General features: G+C 36.9%; 1 protein-coding gene across 3 annotated transcripts in view; it reads right to left on the reverse strand.

Annotated features, from left to right (window-relative positions):
* LOC132774691 (cadherin-19-like) overlaps positions 1-16,944 on the reverse strand; it is an 84,207-nt gene that overhangs the window by 1,179 nt on the left and 66,084 nt on the right. For all 3 annotated transcript variants that reach the window (XM_067467475.1, XM_067467473.1, XM_067467474.1), the window contains 2 exons: positions 4,778-4,895; positions 815-1,066 (listed from right to left, as the gene is read on the reverse strand). In XM_067467475.1, coding sequence (XP_067323576.1) covers positions 815-1,066; positions 4,778-4,895 — 370 coding nt within the window. The remainder of the gene's footprint in view (positions 1-814; positions 1,067-4,777; positions 4,896-16,944) is intronic.

Consider the following 16,944-nt stretch of genomic DNA (forward strand, 5'->3'; position numbering starts at 1 on the left):
AAACTCCAGCCTTGTACGTGTTTTGAATTTCAACTCCCAGAGATCTCACCCAGCTTTCTGGCTATTAGAAATTATGGGAGTTGAAGTCCAAAACACCCTGGATGACTGAAGTTTGACCATGTCTGATGCAGGGCTTAAATGGGTGGAGCTATGTCAGTCTCAGCAGTGTCTAAAATATGCTATGTGAGCAGATGTCTGTGTGCAAATGGGTTTGTCAATACTACGCAATTATATAACCATTGTGGCTCTATCCTACAGAATATTAGGATCAGAATTAGGTGAGGTACTTAAAATTCCCTGATAAAACCTTCAGTAAATGTCCTGATCTAAAACATTAGAGATCTTTAGCATTGAATAATCATATTTTGTGAAGCTACAGATCACATGATCCTTCATGATGGAGCCATGAGAGTTATCAAAATGTGTATTACATTAAAGACATCAAAAGTAGTGTCAAAGTAGTGTCAAATGTGGTGATGAGGTATACAGACAGGCTCTTGTTCACAAAGACGTATATGGAGTATTCATACAATGATGGCTTCAGTTAAGATATCAGTTAGTAGACTTATGTATCTATTATATATTACTACCGCCCTGCATCCCTGCTAACTAACTAGTTTAATACAACAGGCTAGATCCAAATATCTACCAACTGATTAATGTTAATGTTGACTATGCTTCTGATTGTCTTCTGTCACAGATATCTAGATTTTGTCCATTATGTTGAGGTCAGTCAATTCACAAAAGCTTTTACTAATCAACAAAATGACAGTGCTACATAATGCATAAAACGAAAGGGACAAACATTTCTTACCGAATATTATTAGTATGCAAGCCACAACAGCAACCAAAGCTTGCACACTAATACCCATTGAAAAAAGAATAGTTCCAAATCTGCATGATTGGACATTAACTCTTTCATCGCACTCACACACAGTGACAGTTAGAGTATTGGTGCTCGTAAGAGGCGGAGTCCCATTGTCAGCAACTAGAATTAACAAGGGGAAAAGTAGTTGTTCTCGATGATGGAACTCATTTCTAGTGGTAACAATTCTGGCCGTGTTATCTAAAACAAAAACAAAAAACAAGGCACATCAAGTCCAACAAAACCAAATATTTCATATTCCTTTGGAGTGTATTATCTTATTTACAATGAGAAAGATTCCAATAAAATATTGGCAAATAAAAGCCATATGAATGAGAACACTGAGTTTGGATTACTATATAACAGGTGATATGTTTTATCACCGAGGTGGTTAGGGTCTGCATATTGTTTTTGTCACTCCAAGCAAAAGGAAGATACATTTGCTATCTTGTAAGCCTCCATAAGAGCATGAGAACAGGATTACTTTGAGTAGCAGTTCCCTCTAAGCAGTGTCCTTAAAAAGTAACACTTCTTTTTTCAAAACCATAACTGGATCTCTGTTCACTTGCACAGCCCCTACATTTTAAAGGTTGTTTTTTTAAAAAAAAATCTGTGTAGTGCCCATATAAGATTCCATACTTGAAAAGGATGGATCTGGGGCTCTCTAAATTGAAATGAAGTAACACCTTATTCAGAATACACTACAGTCAACTTTCCAAAAGTTAGCTGTATTGATTTATTCACCTAGCCAGAACATTCATATAATTAGTAAAGTCAATATGAGCAATGTATACTTTAGTTGAATTTGAAATAGCTCTTCTTCTAAGTCTCAGAAGGCTGCCTTTAAGTGGTCTTCTTTCCTGCAATTTCATCAGCTCTTGAACTTAGGTTTTCCCTTCAGATTACTTTCGATTGTGTCCCCCAATACGATTCTTTCTCAGCCTTTGGGATCAATACAAATGCTGCATAACACTGCAGCACTGAAAAGTCATTCATATGATGTCATCAGTATATTGATGGAAACAATGCAATGGAGAACAAGAAACAAAGTTAGGTAATTGCGAACTGTTCCTTTGTCTTTACCTTGTTTAACTGGAACTAAATGAAAATACAAGCATTTATAAGATTTAAAGGTTTTATAACATGTATTTTCTCTTCCTCTTCTAATGCTAGCCTAGTAGCCTCTATTTGGCAGTTTAACAGATAATGGGGAAATTAGTATTGTTGCAACCTGATATATGTACAAAACATGTACTAAGAGATCAAATGAGATTTGTCTTAAGTATTTTAATTATATTTTCAGAGTGCCACCACAGCAGATCTCAATAAGAAATTTTAAAATGAGAATCTGTCAAAGTATAAGGATGTATACCCAACTATAATGTCTGTCAAGACCAGTTTTGCATTTCCAACAAGAGCCACCATGTGTGGAGGTGTTACATGAAAATGGAGCAAAAGTACTTTGTTCGGAAAGTTGTTTGAAAATGTGTGCACTACCATCAATACGTTTTTTTCTTGTGCCACTGAGGCACCAATAAGTCTTATACTCAATTTCATTTCTTTTGGGTTTTTCAGTATTCTACCAGTCTTCATGTTGTGTTCTGTTTCAGTATGGAGTTGTAACACTCTTTTCTCCTATGGGTGGAAATTTCAACATATATGCTCCCCCCCCGCCCCTTTTTCTAAAATGCATACATTTTTTCTAATGTATTCATTTTGTATGTGTTCTTGCATTGAGTAAAGTTCATTCTACAAGTATATGCATTTTCATTTGTGCACATCTTTCAAATGTATGCATGCATTTGGGGACTTTTCTCCTCTCTCAAGTGTATAGACAATCTCACAAATGTATGCTCTTTTGAGGTAAGAAGCATTTCATTCAATGGACAGTGTTAGGAGCTACAGAATAGTTTTCTTTCCCTATACAAACACAGAAGTTCTATGATTTCTCCATCTTTGGAATCCATAGATGGACACATAAACTGAAACTCAGCAGCTGGTCTGAGGCTGGATTGACACTACTTATATCCCAGGATCTGATCCCAGGTGATTTGTTTCAAACTGGATTATATGACTCTACATTGCCAGATAATCTGGGATAAGAAGATAATCTGGGATCAGATCCTGGAATAGAGGCTAATGTAGATACAGCCCATGTGAAGTCAATTTGATTCTAAGTAGTTAAGAAAGGAATGGGAAACTGCAGTGCTCCTGATGCTTTTGGACTCCTAATATCTTAATCCATTACCTTTGCCTATGTCAGCTAACATTCAAAGATTGTTTAAGCCATGTCAAAAGCATCATAGCTGGCCATCCCTGTCTTAGGGCTTTATGGTTAGCATAAGAAGTATTCTTTATGTCTTCGGGGCCTATTCATGCCACACAGTTAAAACACTGTGGTTCCATTTCAACTGGTTCTGTAATTCTGAAATTTTAATTTAAGAAGGGTTACTTAGAATTATAAGAAAACTATAACATTTCATAAAACTACAAACTGCAGACTGTTGCAATGACAGCTAAACTGGTATTAGTGATGGGAATGGGTCTTGGACACCTTATTAGGAATATAATAGAAACAGGGGAAGGGTGCTGTTTCATACTAGGTGAAATTAGAATTAAACATTCTAAATTCAGAACTTTTCCTATTGAGTGAATCACACTGGTTTTTTGATTTCTTACTTAGTCTCTTCAAACCAACATTTCTCAACCTGGGGATCAGGACACCTGGGGGGTGTCAGTGGGGTCTTTTCCCCAAAGCTCCACCAGTGTTCACATTTGGGCATGTTGAGTATCCATGCTAAGTTTGGTCCAGATCCATCATTGTTTAAGCCCATAGTGCTCTCTGGAGGTAGGTGAACTACTACAGGGTGAGGCCGCATAACTTTGTTTTTAAAAATGCGGCCATTCAGTTGGTTGAAGACGTAGCAGAGCGCGAGAGGCAGGAGTATAAAGTTTTGTCCTGACACAGCTCAGTCGCCGTCATGCATTGGAGCAGCGAGGAACGTGCTTTTGCGATTGAGGCCTACTTTTTGAACGGATTTGGAGTGGCCAGCCCGCTCTCCAGATTTGGCCCCTTGTGATTTTTTTCTATGGGGTTTTTGAAATACCATGTTTATGTGAACTGTCCAAGGACCCTACAAGATTGAAGACCAACATCCAGAAAGAAATTGCCAACATAGCGCCTGCTATGCTGGCAAGTCATGACAAACGCCAGAAATCGGTTTACTCAGTGTATGGAGAATGGAGGTCATCACATACCTAATTTGATCTTCAAAACTATGCAAAACAAAACTTTAGGTATGCCCCAACATTATAAAAAAAATAAAAATGTCTGATTCATATAATGGGTTTTATTAAGTTTTGAAAAAAGGAAGTTATGCTGCCTCACCCTGTACTACAAAACTCAAGGTCAATGCCCACCAAACCCTTCCAGTATTTTCTGTTGGTCATGGGAGTTCTGTGTGCCAAGCTTGGTTCAGTTCCATTGTTGGTGGAGTTCAGAATGTGCTTTGATTTTAGATGAACTATAAATCCCAGCAACTACAACTCCTAAATTACAAAATCAATACCCCCCCCCCCCATCAAACCCCACCAGTATTCAAATTTGGGCATAGCAGATATTTATGCCAAATTTGGTCCAGTGAATGAAAATATATCCTACATAACAGATATTGACATTGCAATTCATAACAGTAGCAAAATTACTGTTATGAAATAGCAACGGAAATAATGTTATGGTTGGGGATCACCACAACATGAGGAACTGTATTAAGGGGTTGTGACATTAGGAAGGTTGAGAACCACTGCTTTAAACAAATGACTCCATACAGATAGTGGGACTCTAACCATTAAACAAACAAAGTGACTACTTATCCTTAAAACAATATTTCAAGTTATGCTTGTGACACCTACTTTGATTATCTTCAATTGCAAAACCCGATACATTTGTTGCCTCCTCAGTCAAATAGAAGAAAAAATTGTGGCCTTCCATGGGATCATCTCTATCTACTGCACTGATGGTCTGAATGAACTAGGAATAAACATTGAAAAACAAAACCAAATGCTGTTATGGCTGCTTTTTAAAACAATTCACAACAATTACATGAATTTCATTCTATTCAATTAACATGGTTACAATTTCCCCCTCTGTCTTGAAGAGCAGGAAATGTATTAGCTACAAACACACATCACTTAACACAATCCTGTCGGGCTTGTTGATTTTCTAATGTCATACAATTATGCCACTTGATTTTGTATTGATTGGAAGGAGATAAGCACTGGAGTGTTAGGCTAATGCAAATGTCTTCTGAAATTGAGATGCAAAGGTTAAATAAAGTTTCCATAAGCTAAAGAAAGTATAAAGTATTCTGCCCTTCCTTTATTTCCCAAGGTGAAAAGTATATCATTCTATATTTGAACACATCCTTCAATACAAAAACCTATTTCCTTCCAGTCCACAAACATCATAGGCATCACTCAAGTGATGTATTATAGTTGTCGTGACCGCAAGATTGTGACAAGTTCATGTGCTGAATTGTTGATTCTTTGAGATTGTAACAGATTGATTATAGGAACACTTGCCTTTGTTTTCAAAGAAAGGAAATAGCCCACATTTCCAAACATATCAAATCAAATTGTCATTTGTAAGAGAGAGAAGTCCAAATTAGCATCTTTGTATTCAAAAATCATAGAGCTCATCATCATGAAAGAACAAGACATTTGCTGTTTTTTTAATGAGCAGTTGTTCTACTCACAAAGAGTAAATATTTGTTATCATTATCATTTGGTGCTATTTGGTAAATCATATGTTATCAGGGACAACATTCTTTAACTTGCTATTTTAGTTCAGCATTATCTTGCCATTTCAATGCACCACCAATCATTTCTTTCATTAGGACAAGTCTTTTAAGATACACTTTAATGGCTAATTAGCCGGAGTTTAAACAGCTGTTTTTGGCAAGTACAGGGTCACTGGTGATTGTAGCATTGCAGCAGTTCAGTCTGGTGATGCTGTAGGTTAATAGAGCTCATAAAGCAATACATTTTTTTTAAAAAAAATCTGATTATATTACTTTATCATCTGCTGCTTTGAGATTGAGAATGTGCTACCAAGTTTCTGGATTTACTAGCCACAAATAACTGTGGTGGATGTATGACATCCCTGAGTTATTGAACTAGTCTAATAGGCTTGGAACAGTTGTCCCTCTAACTCAGGTTTTCTACTGCATATTGTCAGGTGCCTCTTTAAAGGGCAGTTGCTGACACCAGCTTAATGCCACATCAGATACGGCTCCATGCTGTCAGAACACAATCACAGAAAGGTTAGGTAGGCTGGCATCAATACAGCCTCACAGTATTCCCTTACTTCTATAAGCAACAATAGTATATAGTGGTGGTGGTAAAACATTGCTTTCATCTATTTTTTGCTTTTTCTACAGAAAGGAAATGGTATTGATAAACTCACAGTGCTATAAGGAGTAATCATACTCTGTTTGCAGTTTGTAAAGAACTGGCGAGGTTACGAATTGTCATCAATTTGTGACTTGATCAAAACTGCAAAACATTTGTTCCTCTATCTACCATAAATGTGATGCAAAGTGTTTGAGATTTAAACTAGTAGTATTAAACTTTATTGCGGTCAATGACCAGATCATAGCAGGGGAACCCAGTCCTGCACATCCACATCAAACCCAAGGGGTTATATACTTCAAACTTCAACAAATTTTAAAATCTAAGCTAAAAACCACATACAAGTAGTTATTAAAACCCAACTCAACTCACAAGATCATCCAAATGCAATCTAAAGAGAGGTAGTGGGGATGGCACCGGGGAGGGGGGAAGATTTAAACTAAATAAATAGTTCTGAGGTTTTTTTCCAAAATGTGAAGAGAAAGAAAAAAATGATAAACTTGCTCATCCAATCAGAACGTTTTGAGGAAGGTTGTGTAATAATTTCAACATAATCTTGAATGGAACCAGTACTATTCAGTCAAATTTTGATCTGGGACAAGATCAGGAAACTTCTTAAACTTCTGCACAAACAGATCTATCATCCCTCAAACTCAAGCTCTAACTGTGGCAGTCATCTCATTCCAATTTTCTGAACAGTGAATAGGAGGGCATCAAAGTGTGTGGCTATGTTCCTATAAGATGCAAAACGATGAGGCACCCTCATGGATTTCCTGTGGGGTGCTTCAGTGGTGGAGGAAGATGAATGAAATTCCGTGCATTCAGCTATAGCAGGGCTGGCAAAGTGCATCCCACAGGCTGCATGTGATTGTTGGGGCTCACTTTTGCAACCTCTGGAGCTCTCTGCCAGTTCCTAAATCTTCCCAATCTATTCATATTTTAGAAAAACACCTGCCACCATTTTCAGGGAACTAAAATCTTGCAGATCCTTTTCCAAACACATGAAAACATGGAAAACATCCTTCTCCATGCCCCACAAGAAGGCCAGGCCACCAACCAACAACCAGTCTTAATATGGCACTAGTAAGAACTATGACTTTAACATTTTGCAGAAAAAATACCTCCACTTCCCATTGCAATACATTTCAAAACAGGAATAGAAAGTGAAAAATGACCTTCTTTGTAAACATTTTGACAGTTGCTGCAGAAGAAAGTTAATATATTTGGTCTTGTTTGTATATGTGTATGTATCTTATGCGGGTGTAAGATGGTAAGAACTGTTTGACAGAGGAATACTTCTATGATGCATAATAAAAATTAAAGTAAATAACATGCTGAATCTGATTCCAGCAAGGTAACTAAAGTGGCAACTCCTAAAACAGCCCTGCACATTTTTAAAAGTCAAGCCTGGAGTCCTTGTGCACTGAACCACACTTGGGATATGAAACAGACTAACCATTTCTGGCAGTGGTACCATATGGGTAGAGCTGGATAACAGTAGAATTTGGCTGAGGCACTTAAGGTTTTGAGAATTCAAAAACATTTTCATTCTTCTTTATAAAAAAAAGACTGGAAATGTCTACCTTCTGAAGATACTAAGGAAGCTGACTACATGAAATTTAAATTTCAGGCATGAGAGCCCTTGAGCAGTAAATCCTATTTCTCCTTATTCCCAAATTTCCAGTTCACTAGTAAATTTTCTTATGATTAGTTTAGAAACTGTTTGGGGCATTTCTTTTATTTTTGAATTCAGTGTTTACTGATTGTGCTAAAGTTTGATCGCTTGTAGTACTGTTATGAAGGCTCATTAACAGTATAATAATTTATAAGGTAATGGTGAAGACTACTTACTGAGGAACTTATAATAACTTTCATCAAAAATGTATAGAGACTGGGGGAGGCTATTCCTTCAAAGTGAAAAACCAGTTATGGGATTTTCTTCTTGGAGGACATTTTAGCATCACCAACCTGCTATATTATGCATTTTGACTTGGCAAAGAGGGATAGAAAGATGATCCAAAACATTTCCTCAGGTTGGCCAATCCTCCTGACATCTCATATTTCACATATAAAGCAGCCCAGCTGTGTCTACAAGAAAATCCTGACACTTTGCTAATCCAAAGCAAAGACAGAGGTCATAGAAATGTTCTTAGGGAAACTTATATTGAAATGGACTATTGGTTAATAATAATAATAATAATAATAATAATAATAATAATAATAATACAGTGTGTTTCAGGAGGTGATTACCTCTTCCTATTCAACTCATCATGTAAGATGCTTCAATCATTTCTTCTCCTTTCCCCACTGCAAACATCTGCTCTGGTAACTTCTGGTTTTATCTCTCCCTCCCTCCACTTTTCTCAGCACTGAGCTAAAGAAGATAGAAAAACAGCAGCTGCCATAAGAAACAAGTTCCAAACTGGGGAAAGCAGCTCCACACTTTGGCAACAGAAATTCATTCTCTGTCTCCTTCTGCCTTTTCGAGGGTCAGTTCTGACAATTTGTCAGTTATTGACTTTCACAACAACAACTTGAGCTCATGTGAATTGCCTCCTAGCTGGGAATGGATAAATCTGCCTGATTTTCTTTCTGTGATTCACTTTTCTTAAAGCACTAGTTTGTTTCGCATGAGCTCTGTGACATTTAAGCTGGAGACTTTTTTTAAAAAAAAGCCTGCAAAAAATGGGGTGGGGGAGAGAATCACATGCATTTTCATGTCTGTAAAAACCCATATTCATTTGTACAAAAATAGAAATATATGCACATTTCCATCCAGTAATAAAAAAAAGTCATGCAAACTGAAATGAAGGCAGGATGGGATGGATATGTGGGAACCATGTATAGTAATATAAATTGATTTCTTCTGAATGCTGAATGTATAGGTAAAGGGAATTTTTGTACACAATCTTCCATAGTGCAAATATGTATGCAAACATTTTCCCCCAATATATACTTGTTAAAATGTCACCCCCATAAGCAATTCATTCTGTTGCACATGATATTTGTAGAACTATCACAACTGAAGACAATGGCCTTCTGGTTCACTTCTTTGCTCTGAAAATGTGAATTGGATGTCTTCACATTAAAACGTGAAACAATTAAATGTCCTATGCCTATCTCTTTAATCAGTAGTATTATACAAAAATAGACAAAGAGAATTTCTATTTTCATTTCCTGCACTCAGTACTGATCACATCATACAAACAAACATACACACTAATTGTCACTGTTTCACTGGAATCAATCATCTGATGCTACTGATTTCATACAATGGTTATGGGTTTCTCCAACAAAATGATGGAAGCATACATTATTATCTTACTAACAATTAGATAAATAATGAATTCATAAATATTAGGCTGGGCTTACTGATGCAAAAAATACTATTAAAAGGACATAATATAGGCATGTCATCATATGACTGCATGTTTAAGTAAGGCTTCAGCATATTATTGTGTTGGTTGCCCTTAAAATGAGCTTCCTCTTGTCTGGTTTTCAGCATAATCACAATACAATAAGGAAGGATTGCTAAAGTAATATGTGGAGCAGATTTTACAGAGATATTCAAGCAAACCTAAGGAAACTTTTTATAAGAGGAAAATTGCAATGTCTAGCAGCTGGAATGTGACATTGAAGAAGAAGGAACTCTAAAATACATTTGCTTCCAGGTTTGGGGGAATTCTAAATACCAAATACAAGCAAGTCTATGCGAAGGATCAGAAAAGGGTGTCCATTAGAGATTTTGCCACTGAAATGATCCCTTGTAAAACTCCTGACTGGAAAAGTTTGGGTTGGCAACTGAAATAATGGAAAGAGTTTAATGGCTTACACCTGCTAGAAATGCCCCTTGTCCACAACTATTAAAGGTATGGGAACCTTGACTATTATTGTGCATTGAACAAATGAGCTCTATTTAGCTACTGATCAGATTGCAGGAAAGATGTTTTCAGCCTCACCTGATAGCATGGGACATGCATTGCAATTCTTAATCACAGTTTTGTTTTGTTTTGTTTTGTTTCTTGGTGGAAGAGGCATAACATCTTCCTCTTTGGCCCTGATTGGCATTTGATAATGTGGATGCTTCTTGTTAGGATAGGTTTGGGAGTTCAATCAGTAGCATCATGGGGGGGGGGGTGCAAATTGCACTGGGTGACCCCATCACAGGGGGTGACAACAAGACATCATGAGAATGGAGTCCATATTTGCTGCTGGCTGTAATGATCTTCACCTGCCCCTTGCCAAGGCCAGACTTCATAGCTTCACTTCTGCCCCTGCTGCATTTGTGGCCACACATCTCCCTCACTCAACACAATGTATTGGTTGGTGTAATTTCCTACAGTGATTTTCCCTTCTTCCCTCCATCTAGATTGCTCAGTGTCCAAAAAAAAAAAAAAAAAGACAGAAGAAAACTGGGAAAGGGACATTCTTGTTATCAGGTGGCTGAAGGGTTAATTTGCTCCAAGTGAGGTGGAGAAAGAGCCAGTGATAAGGTGCCACGTGTTGGAGCTTCTATTGCAATGGTAAACATGGATTCAGGATAGTCTCACATTTCCTTGGAGCACAGTGTTGTTACACAGCAATTTCCTCATAGCCACTTTGGAGGTGGGGAGTTGCAGGTACAGACAATGCAACAATTTAGTGTGCAACCCACAGGGCTAAGAAGGTGGAAATCTCTCTGCTGCACCACTGATCATTCTGACAAGCCCACTATTTATTATTTCCCTGTGTCCAAAGTACGGTGAGACCTGATTAGTACTTGAATAGGACACCAGCAAAGAATGTGAGGCACTGTAGACTATATTGCAGAGGAAGGAGCAGGGTTCTGTTTAGTCTGGTACAAGAGGAAACCATGAGCTACCATGCTGCATGTAACCTGCTCTAATAACACCAGACCATGAGACATTACTCAGCTGTACCCTCATAAATGTTGCATATGTCTGAAACAAAGAATGTGGATACATATTCTGGAGCATGTGTCCCCGGCTGTAATAATCCTGGGTGATCACTAAGGGAAATGTAATGGAGAATTCTGCCCCAAGGGTATATTGAGTTCAGGCTCTCCCCATTACAAGCCATTTCTGTTCTCCCTCAGCTTGGTCATTTGAACCACTGGTGACGGTTTCCATTCCAGGCCTACACCACAAAAGAGGAGCCTTAGGTGTACACTAGAATGTAAACTTGTTGCTGTATTCTGTATGATAGCCTATTTAAAACTGCACCATCCCTATTTGCCATCTTCAAACAGTATAGGTATACTGTCCCAAAGGTATACTGTTAACAGGCTGGAGGGTGGGTCAGTGTTGAGCTTCTGAATGAGCTCAAGGGGCAGGCTGCTGAACTACTTTCTCTTCGGCGGATACAAGAAAGCACCTCCCAACCCTTCAGCTACAAGGGTGGAGGGAAATTAAATAAAAACTTCTGATATTTTTAAAGCATTTTTCACCTATTAATGTACTTGCTTGCTTATATTTATTATTCACTATATACAGATTATATACACTATTTTACTTTATAAAAAAAAACCCTCTGGCTGGTTTGAATGATATTTAAGCTGTTAATCTTTTAAGGAATTTTTAGACTTGAGCTGATATCAAGGAAGGAGCTTTCATGTCTACTATAATTGCTGGCTATTTTATTTTATGCTAAGTGCTTGGTAAATAAGTGTTGCATGCTATCTCTGGCTCAAATTGCAAAATATACATCCATCCACTTTATGATCTAATAAGTAAATGGTCAAGTAAATTGCCACATCAAGGGTAATTCATGGATGAGCCTCAAATTATAGGTATTTGTACCAGAATATATATGTATGAGAAAGGGTAGCATTAAATCTGACAGATAAAAGTAAATTCAAAAATATGTGTTCATCTTAAATTTGACATTTGTGCTTTGTAAACTAAAAGTGGTTTCCATAATGCATTGTGTTATAAACCAGTGGTGTTGAGACAATGTCTTCCAACTGTAAATGTTTACATCTTTTTCTGTAATACCTGGTAATTGAAGTTTCTGACCATCATTTTGCAACTGTTTTGTTGCTCATCATGCTTGTTTTATCTCAATATAACTAATCAAAAACCAATCAAAAACCTGGAAGACGCTACAGGAATACAAGTGGTAACTAAAATAAAATATTTGGGTATATATTTAACCTTAATAACATATCATAAAAAGATCATGAACTGAAGATATGTTAGATGTACATATTAAAAATATTATGTGATCAAGTGGGTTTGGTTATTGGGTGACATTATCACATCTAAATGAAGCACATTTTACATGAGAACACTTCTATTTTTACTTTAAAAATTACACAGGAATATGGGTGCAGCTAAACTGGTAACCTCTAAGTGAGTATAATCAAAATTCTCCAAATCCCTACCCATTTGGTGCTGGCTGGGGACTATGGGATTTGTAGTCAACAGGTTTGGGGAGATGAAGTATCATATCTTTGGATTCCAACAAAGTTTGGGGGTTTTTTTGCAAGTGGGAGGAATTGGCCTTCCTCTACTTCATTTTACATAGTTATTTAACTTCAACTTCTTTCACTGCAACACACACCTGCCATAATTTCTGACTGTGTCTGATTCATTCATTTCTAGCAGCTAAGATAAATTTGGTTTCTTATTTTATAGTGTCTGATGTATTGCTTTTCTTCTGGTACACCTCTTTCAGAGTAAGTTCCACTAAAAACAATGAGATTTATTTGCAAACACAAGCCTCGCTATATATTTTTGCCATATGTTGGCCTTATAATTATTTCAGGTGTGACATTAAGCAAGGGAACAGTTAGGATGTGATTCACTTCTGATTATTGTTCTCCATGACATCCTTTTCAAATTTCCTGCAAAAATGCATTACTGTCTTGGATATTGAAACAAGCATCAGAAAAAAAGGAATGTAAATCAATACTTGACAGCTGATTAAATCCAAACTCTGTCTGCAATTCTCATGAAATATCATGCTTTGGATAAATTAATTGGCATACCTGATATTTTGCCTTATCTTAAAATGTTATATTCTGTTGAAGAAAACCTTAATCCAGGATTGATGTGATAGCATCAGATTAATGTCTAAATGTCTGTGTCTATTCAAGAATATTAATAATTTTTCTCATGGGCCATAGCGATTTAGAATGTGGCAACATAACTTTGGACCACTGCAGTGTGCTCTTAACAAGACAGCAAATATTGAAGATGGTTCAGAAGCTGCTAGTAAGGGAGACTTCAACAACCTGTGTAGCATCAATAGGAACTTGTGCCACCTCAGTTTTAAAAGGCATTTACTAATTTTGATTTTTCAGTTTCAATTTAGCATCTCTAATAAATAAGTAAATGACTTTGGTTTAGATCAGTGATTCTCAACCTGTGGATCCCCAGATGTTTTGATTTCCAATTTCCAGAAATCTTAACAGCTGGTAAACTGGCTGGGATTTCTGGGAGTTGTAGGTCTGCATACATGCCACAACTATCACACACTTTCTCCATTTTACTTCTCTGTACATGCCTTGAATGCATATTGGCATGTAAAGTGAACTTTAGAAGCTTGCAAAGAATGGCCTACAAAGCTGCCAGAAAAAAAATAAACTCATTTGAAAAGGGCTTCTAAAAAAACGTTTTGTGGATACCAAGGCTGCCAAGAGGCTAAATGAATAGGTCTTAGAGCAAATTAAGCCATAATATTCACCAGAAGCAAAAAATAAACTGAGGATGCTGTATATTGAACATACCATGAAATGATGTGACTCATTGGAAAAGTGGAAGGAAATAGGAAAAGAGGGAAATAGCTGATTGATTCAACAAAAGAAGATGTGACCCTCAGTTTGCCAGACCTCAACAGGAACTGTATTCTTGGAGAACTCTTGTTTGTAGGATTACCATAAGTAGAAGTTAACAAACAAACAAGTCAGAAAAATCCAGAACTCAAAAATCGACAGCACTAATGTAGGGTGCAAGATTTGTCATTACAAGTTTAAACACCCAAGAAACAGCATTTAAAACAGTATTTAAGAAAAACAGTATTTCAGAAAATTTTGCATATTTTCTGAAAACATATTCAGGAATAGCTGTGTTCTCCATGTAGATAGAATGGGATCAAGGGCAGTAAAACACAGGTAACAAAAATTTAAATCCACTGACAGCAACAATGGGCCCTTCTACGCTGCCATATAAAATCCAGATTATTGGCTTTGAACTGGATTATCTGGCAAAGCACACTCATATAATTCAGTTCAAAGCAGATAATGTGGATTATTGGCTTTGATAATCTGGATTATATGACAGTGTAGAAGGAGCCAAAGTAACTTTCAAGTTACTCTCCAAATAGCCAAGAAGGGGAGTGCTCTCTACCTACATTGATATTTTAACCAATTACAGAAGTAATATCGAAGAGAAAATGAAAGCCTATGACCCTAACATTGTGACCTTTCTTTTCCTATATAATTTTTAACATCTTTGATAAGAAAGCCAGTTAAGCTTTGAAAACTTTCATAATGTATGTTCTGCTTTTTTTTATTTCACTAAAAGTATTACTGTTTTGTTGTATTTTGCAATTTTCTAATCCAGCGCCATAAAATAAAACTGAAAACTTCATAACATTTGTCATTGAAAGGGTCATATATTATGGAATAATTTCCTTTATCTTGGAAACACTAGGGTATGCAATATGTGGTAAACAGCTTTGGAGTCAAAGTTGTATTGCAGGAACAATGGTAATGCTAGATCTGAATTTAGGGTTGTTAGACCAATTCTACATAGTCACAAAATATAAGTTAGGAGGTGGATTAAAAGGAACCAGTTCCACTGAGGAGCACTTTCACAATCACCCCAGGCACTGAATCAAGTCAGGGATGGTAGCTACAGTATCCACTTATTGCAGATCAAACTGAACATAGAAATATTTTTTCTTACACAGCCCACTAATATTATATAACAAGCATCTCCATGTCTGTTCAGGATCAGCACAAGACTGGGGCATGGCACAGGAAATGAGGACAAAGGGCTAGAAACTCAAGAGTTCCCATGGAAATGATGTAGTTTCCTCTCTGGGGGATACATGTCTATCTCGCGACCAGCTATGTTCCATGTGTTTAAAGTGTATAGTTTCAAGGTGTGGAAGTAAAAGTAACAGTGGACTGAATGATGAATAGTATAGTTATAGGATTAAAAAGATGATTTTAGAAAATAGTTCACACTGCTGTCTGAACATTGTGTCTGCGTGTGTGAGTCTTCAAGTTGTTTGTTGACCTGTTGTAACCTCATGAATTTCCTAAGGTTTTCTTAAGTAAAGAATATTCAGATGTGGTTTTGTCAATCCCTTTCTCTGAAATACAGCTGACCTGATTATGAACATCAACCATAAGAAAGGCCCTGTAAGCTATGAGGAAAGGGAAATGACAGTTAGCCAGTAGCAATTTAGTTTTGTGATTACTTGAGTCATGCAGTGTCATGAGTGATGGCAGATGAAAAGCGATAGTCAGAACAGGAGGGGCTGGTAAAATCCATATCTCATTCTTGGAGACAAGGGAACACAAGATCATCTGGCAGAAAGTCAGATAAGGGAAAGTGGATGGGCTGATGAACAGATAAGAAAATGCTAGAAACTGTATAAAAGCTGACCTCAGGCCAGGGAGAATCAAGCAATTCATGACTGTTTATAAGGCCTTCACATGTTTCCAACAGCTGCCTCTTCAGGTTATCTGCTAACTAGGGAACGATGTCTAATAATGCTGGTAACAGACAGAGAGTATTCCTCTCTAGATAAATGATTAAAGTTACATAAGACAGAGTTTCCCTATCTACTATATTACTGTAGAAAACAATGCAATAAAGATGGCTGTGTTGTGATACTGTATTAAACTGTTGTGGAAGAAGGTGGATCCCTTACAGATAAAGTCAACATAACAATGTGACTCTGCAAGGTAAGCCACCTTATATATTTTCTAGGCTGAGATGTTTGTTATATAATGATCCTTCCCAAGAGAAGTAAATAACTGAATATATTGATTATCTTTTTTTAAAAAAAGCTTATAAAATGGTAAAAATGGCTGCTTAAGCATCTCTTAAATAAAACACATGGCTTAAGAGTCTTAAGAGGAATATTTATGCCAGTTTGCTTATTTGGACAATACTGTAGTTCATTGGAAATTTAGCTAAACAAGAGGTGGATTACACAGATTTTCAAACAGATACAGATTAAAGAGATGTGGTAGGAAACCACTGTTCCACTTCTTCTTTAACTGGAGACAATGGGCGCAAATTCCTTTCCCTTGCCCATCACTTTTGGTAATTGCATGATTTGTCCTTATATCCTTCATTATGACATGGATTAAAACCATCAGAGTTACTTAAGATAACACTAATTTTGAGATGTTTTCCCCTCCATCTGCAGAAGAGAACTGAGGTTAAAAACAGGATTTAAGATACAGGTTGCAACGAAGATGGAGGATGAACAACAAGTATGGCCCAAGGTGAGGCTGTGAGGGACAGAGACACACAAGACAGCACACTGGGAAACTACCACTGTATATTAAATATTTATTTGCTGCTTCTTCTGCTGCCACCTTTTATCTATTCATAGGCCACCTCCTTCACTAGAATGTTTAAGAAGCCACACAAACTCTTCAGGTGAAATAGAAAGAGCATATGATGTTTATTTTGTCAGTATGCATA

This window comes from Anolis sagrei, chromosome 4, assembly GCF_037176765.1.
Source record: "Anolis sagrei isolate rAnoSag1 chromosome 4, rAnoSag1.mat, whole genome shotgun sequence".
NCBI classification, from domain to species: domain Eukaryota; kingdom Metazoa; phylum Chordata; class Lepidosauria; order Squamata; family Dactyloidae; genus Anolis; species Anolis sagrei.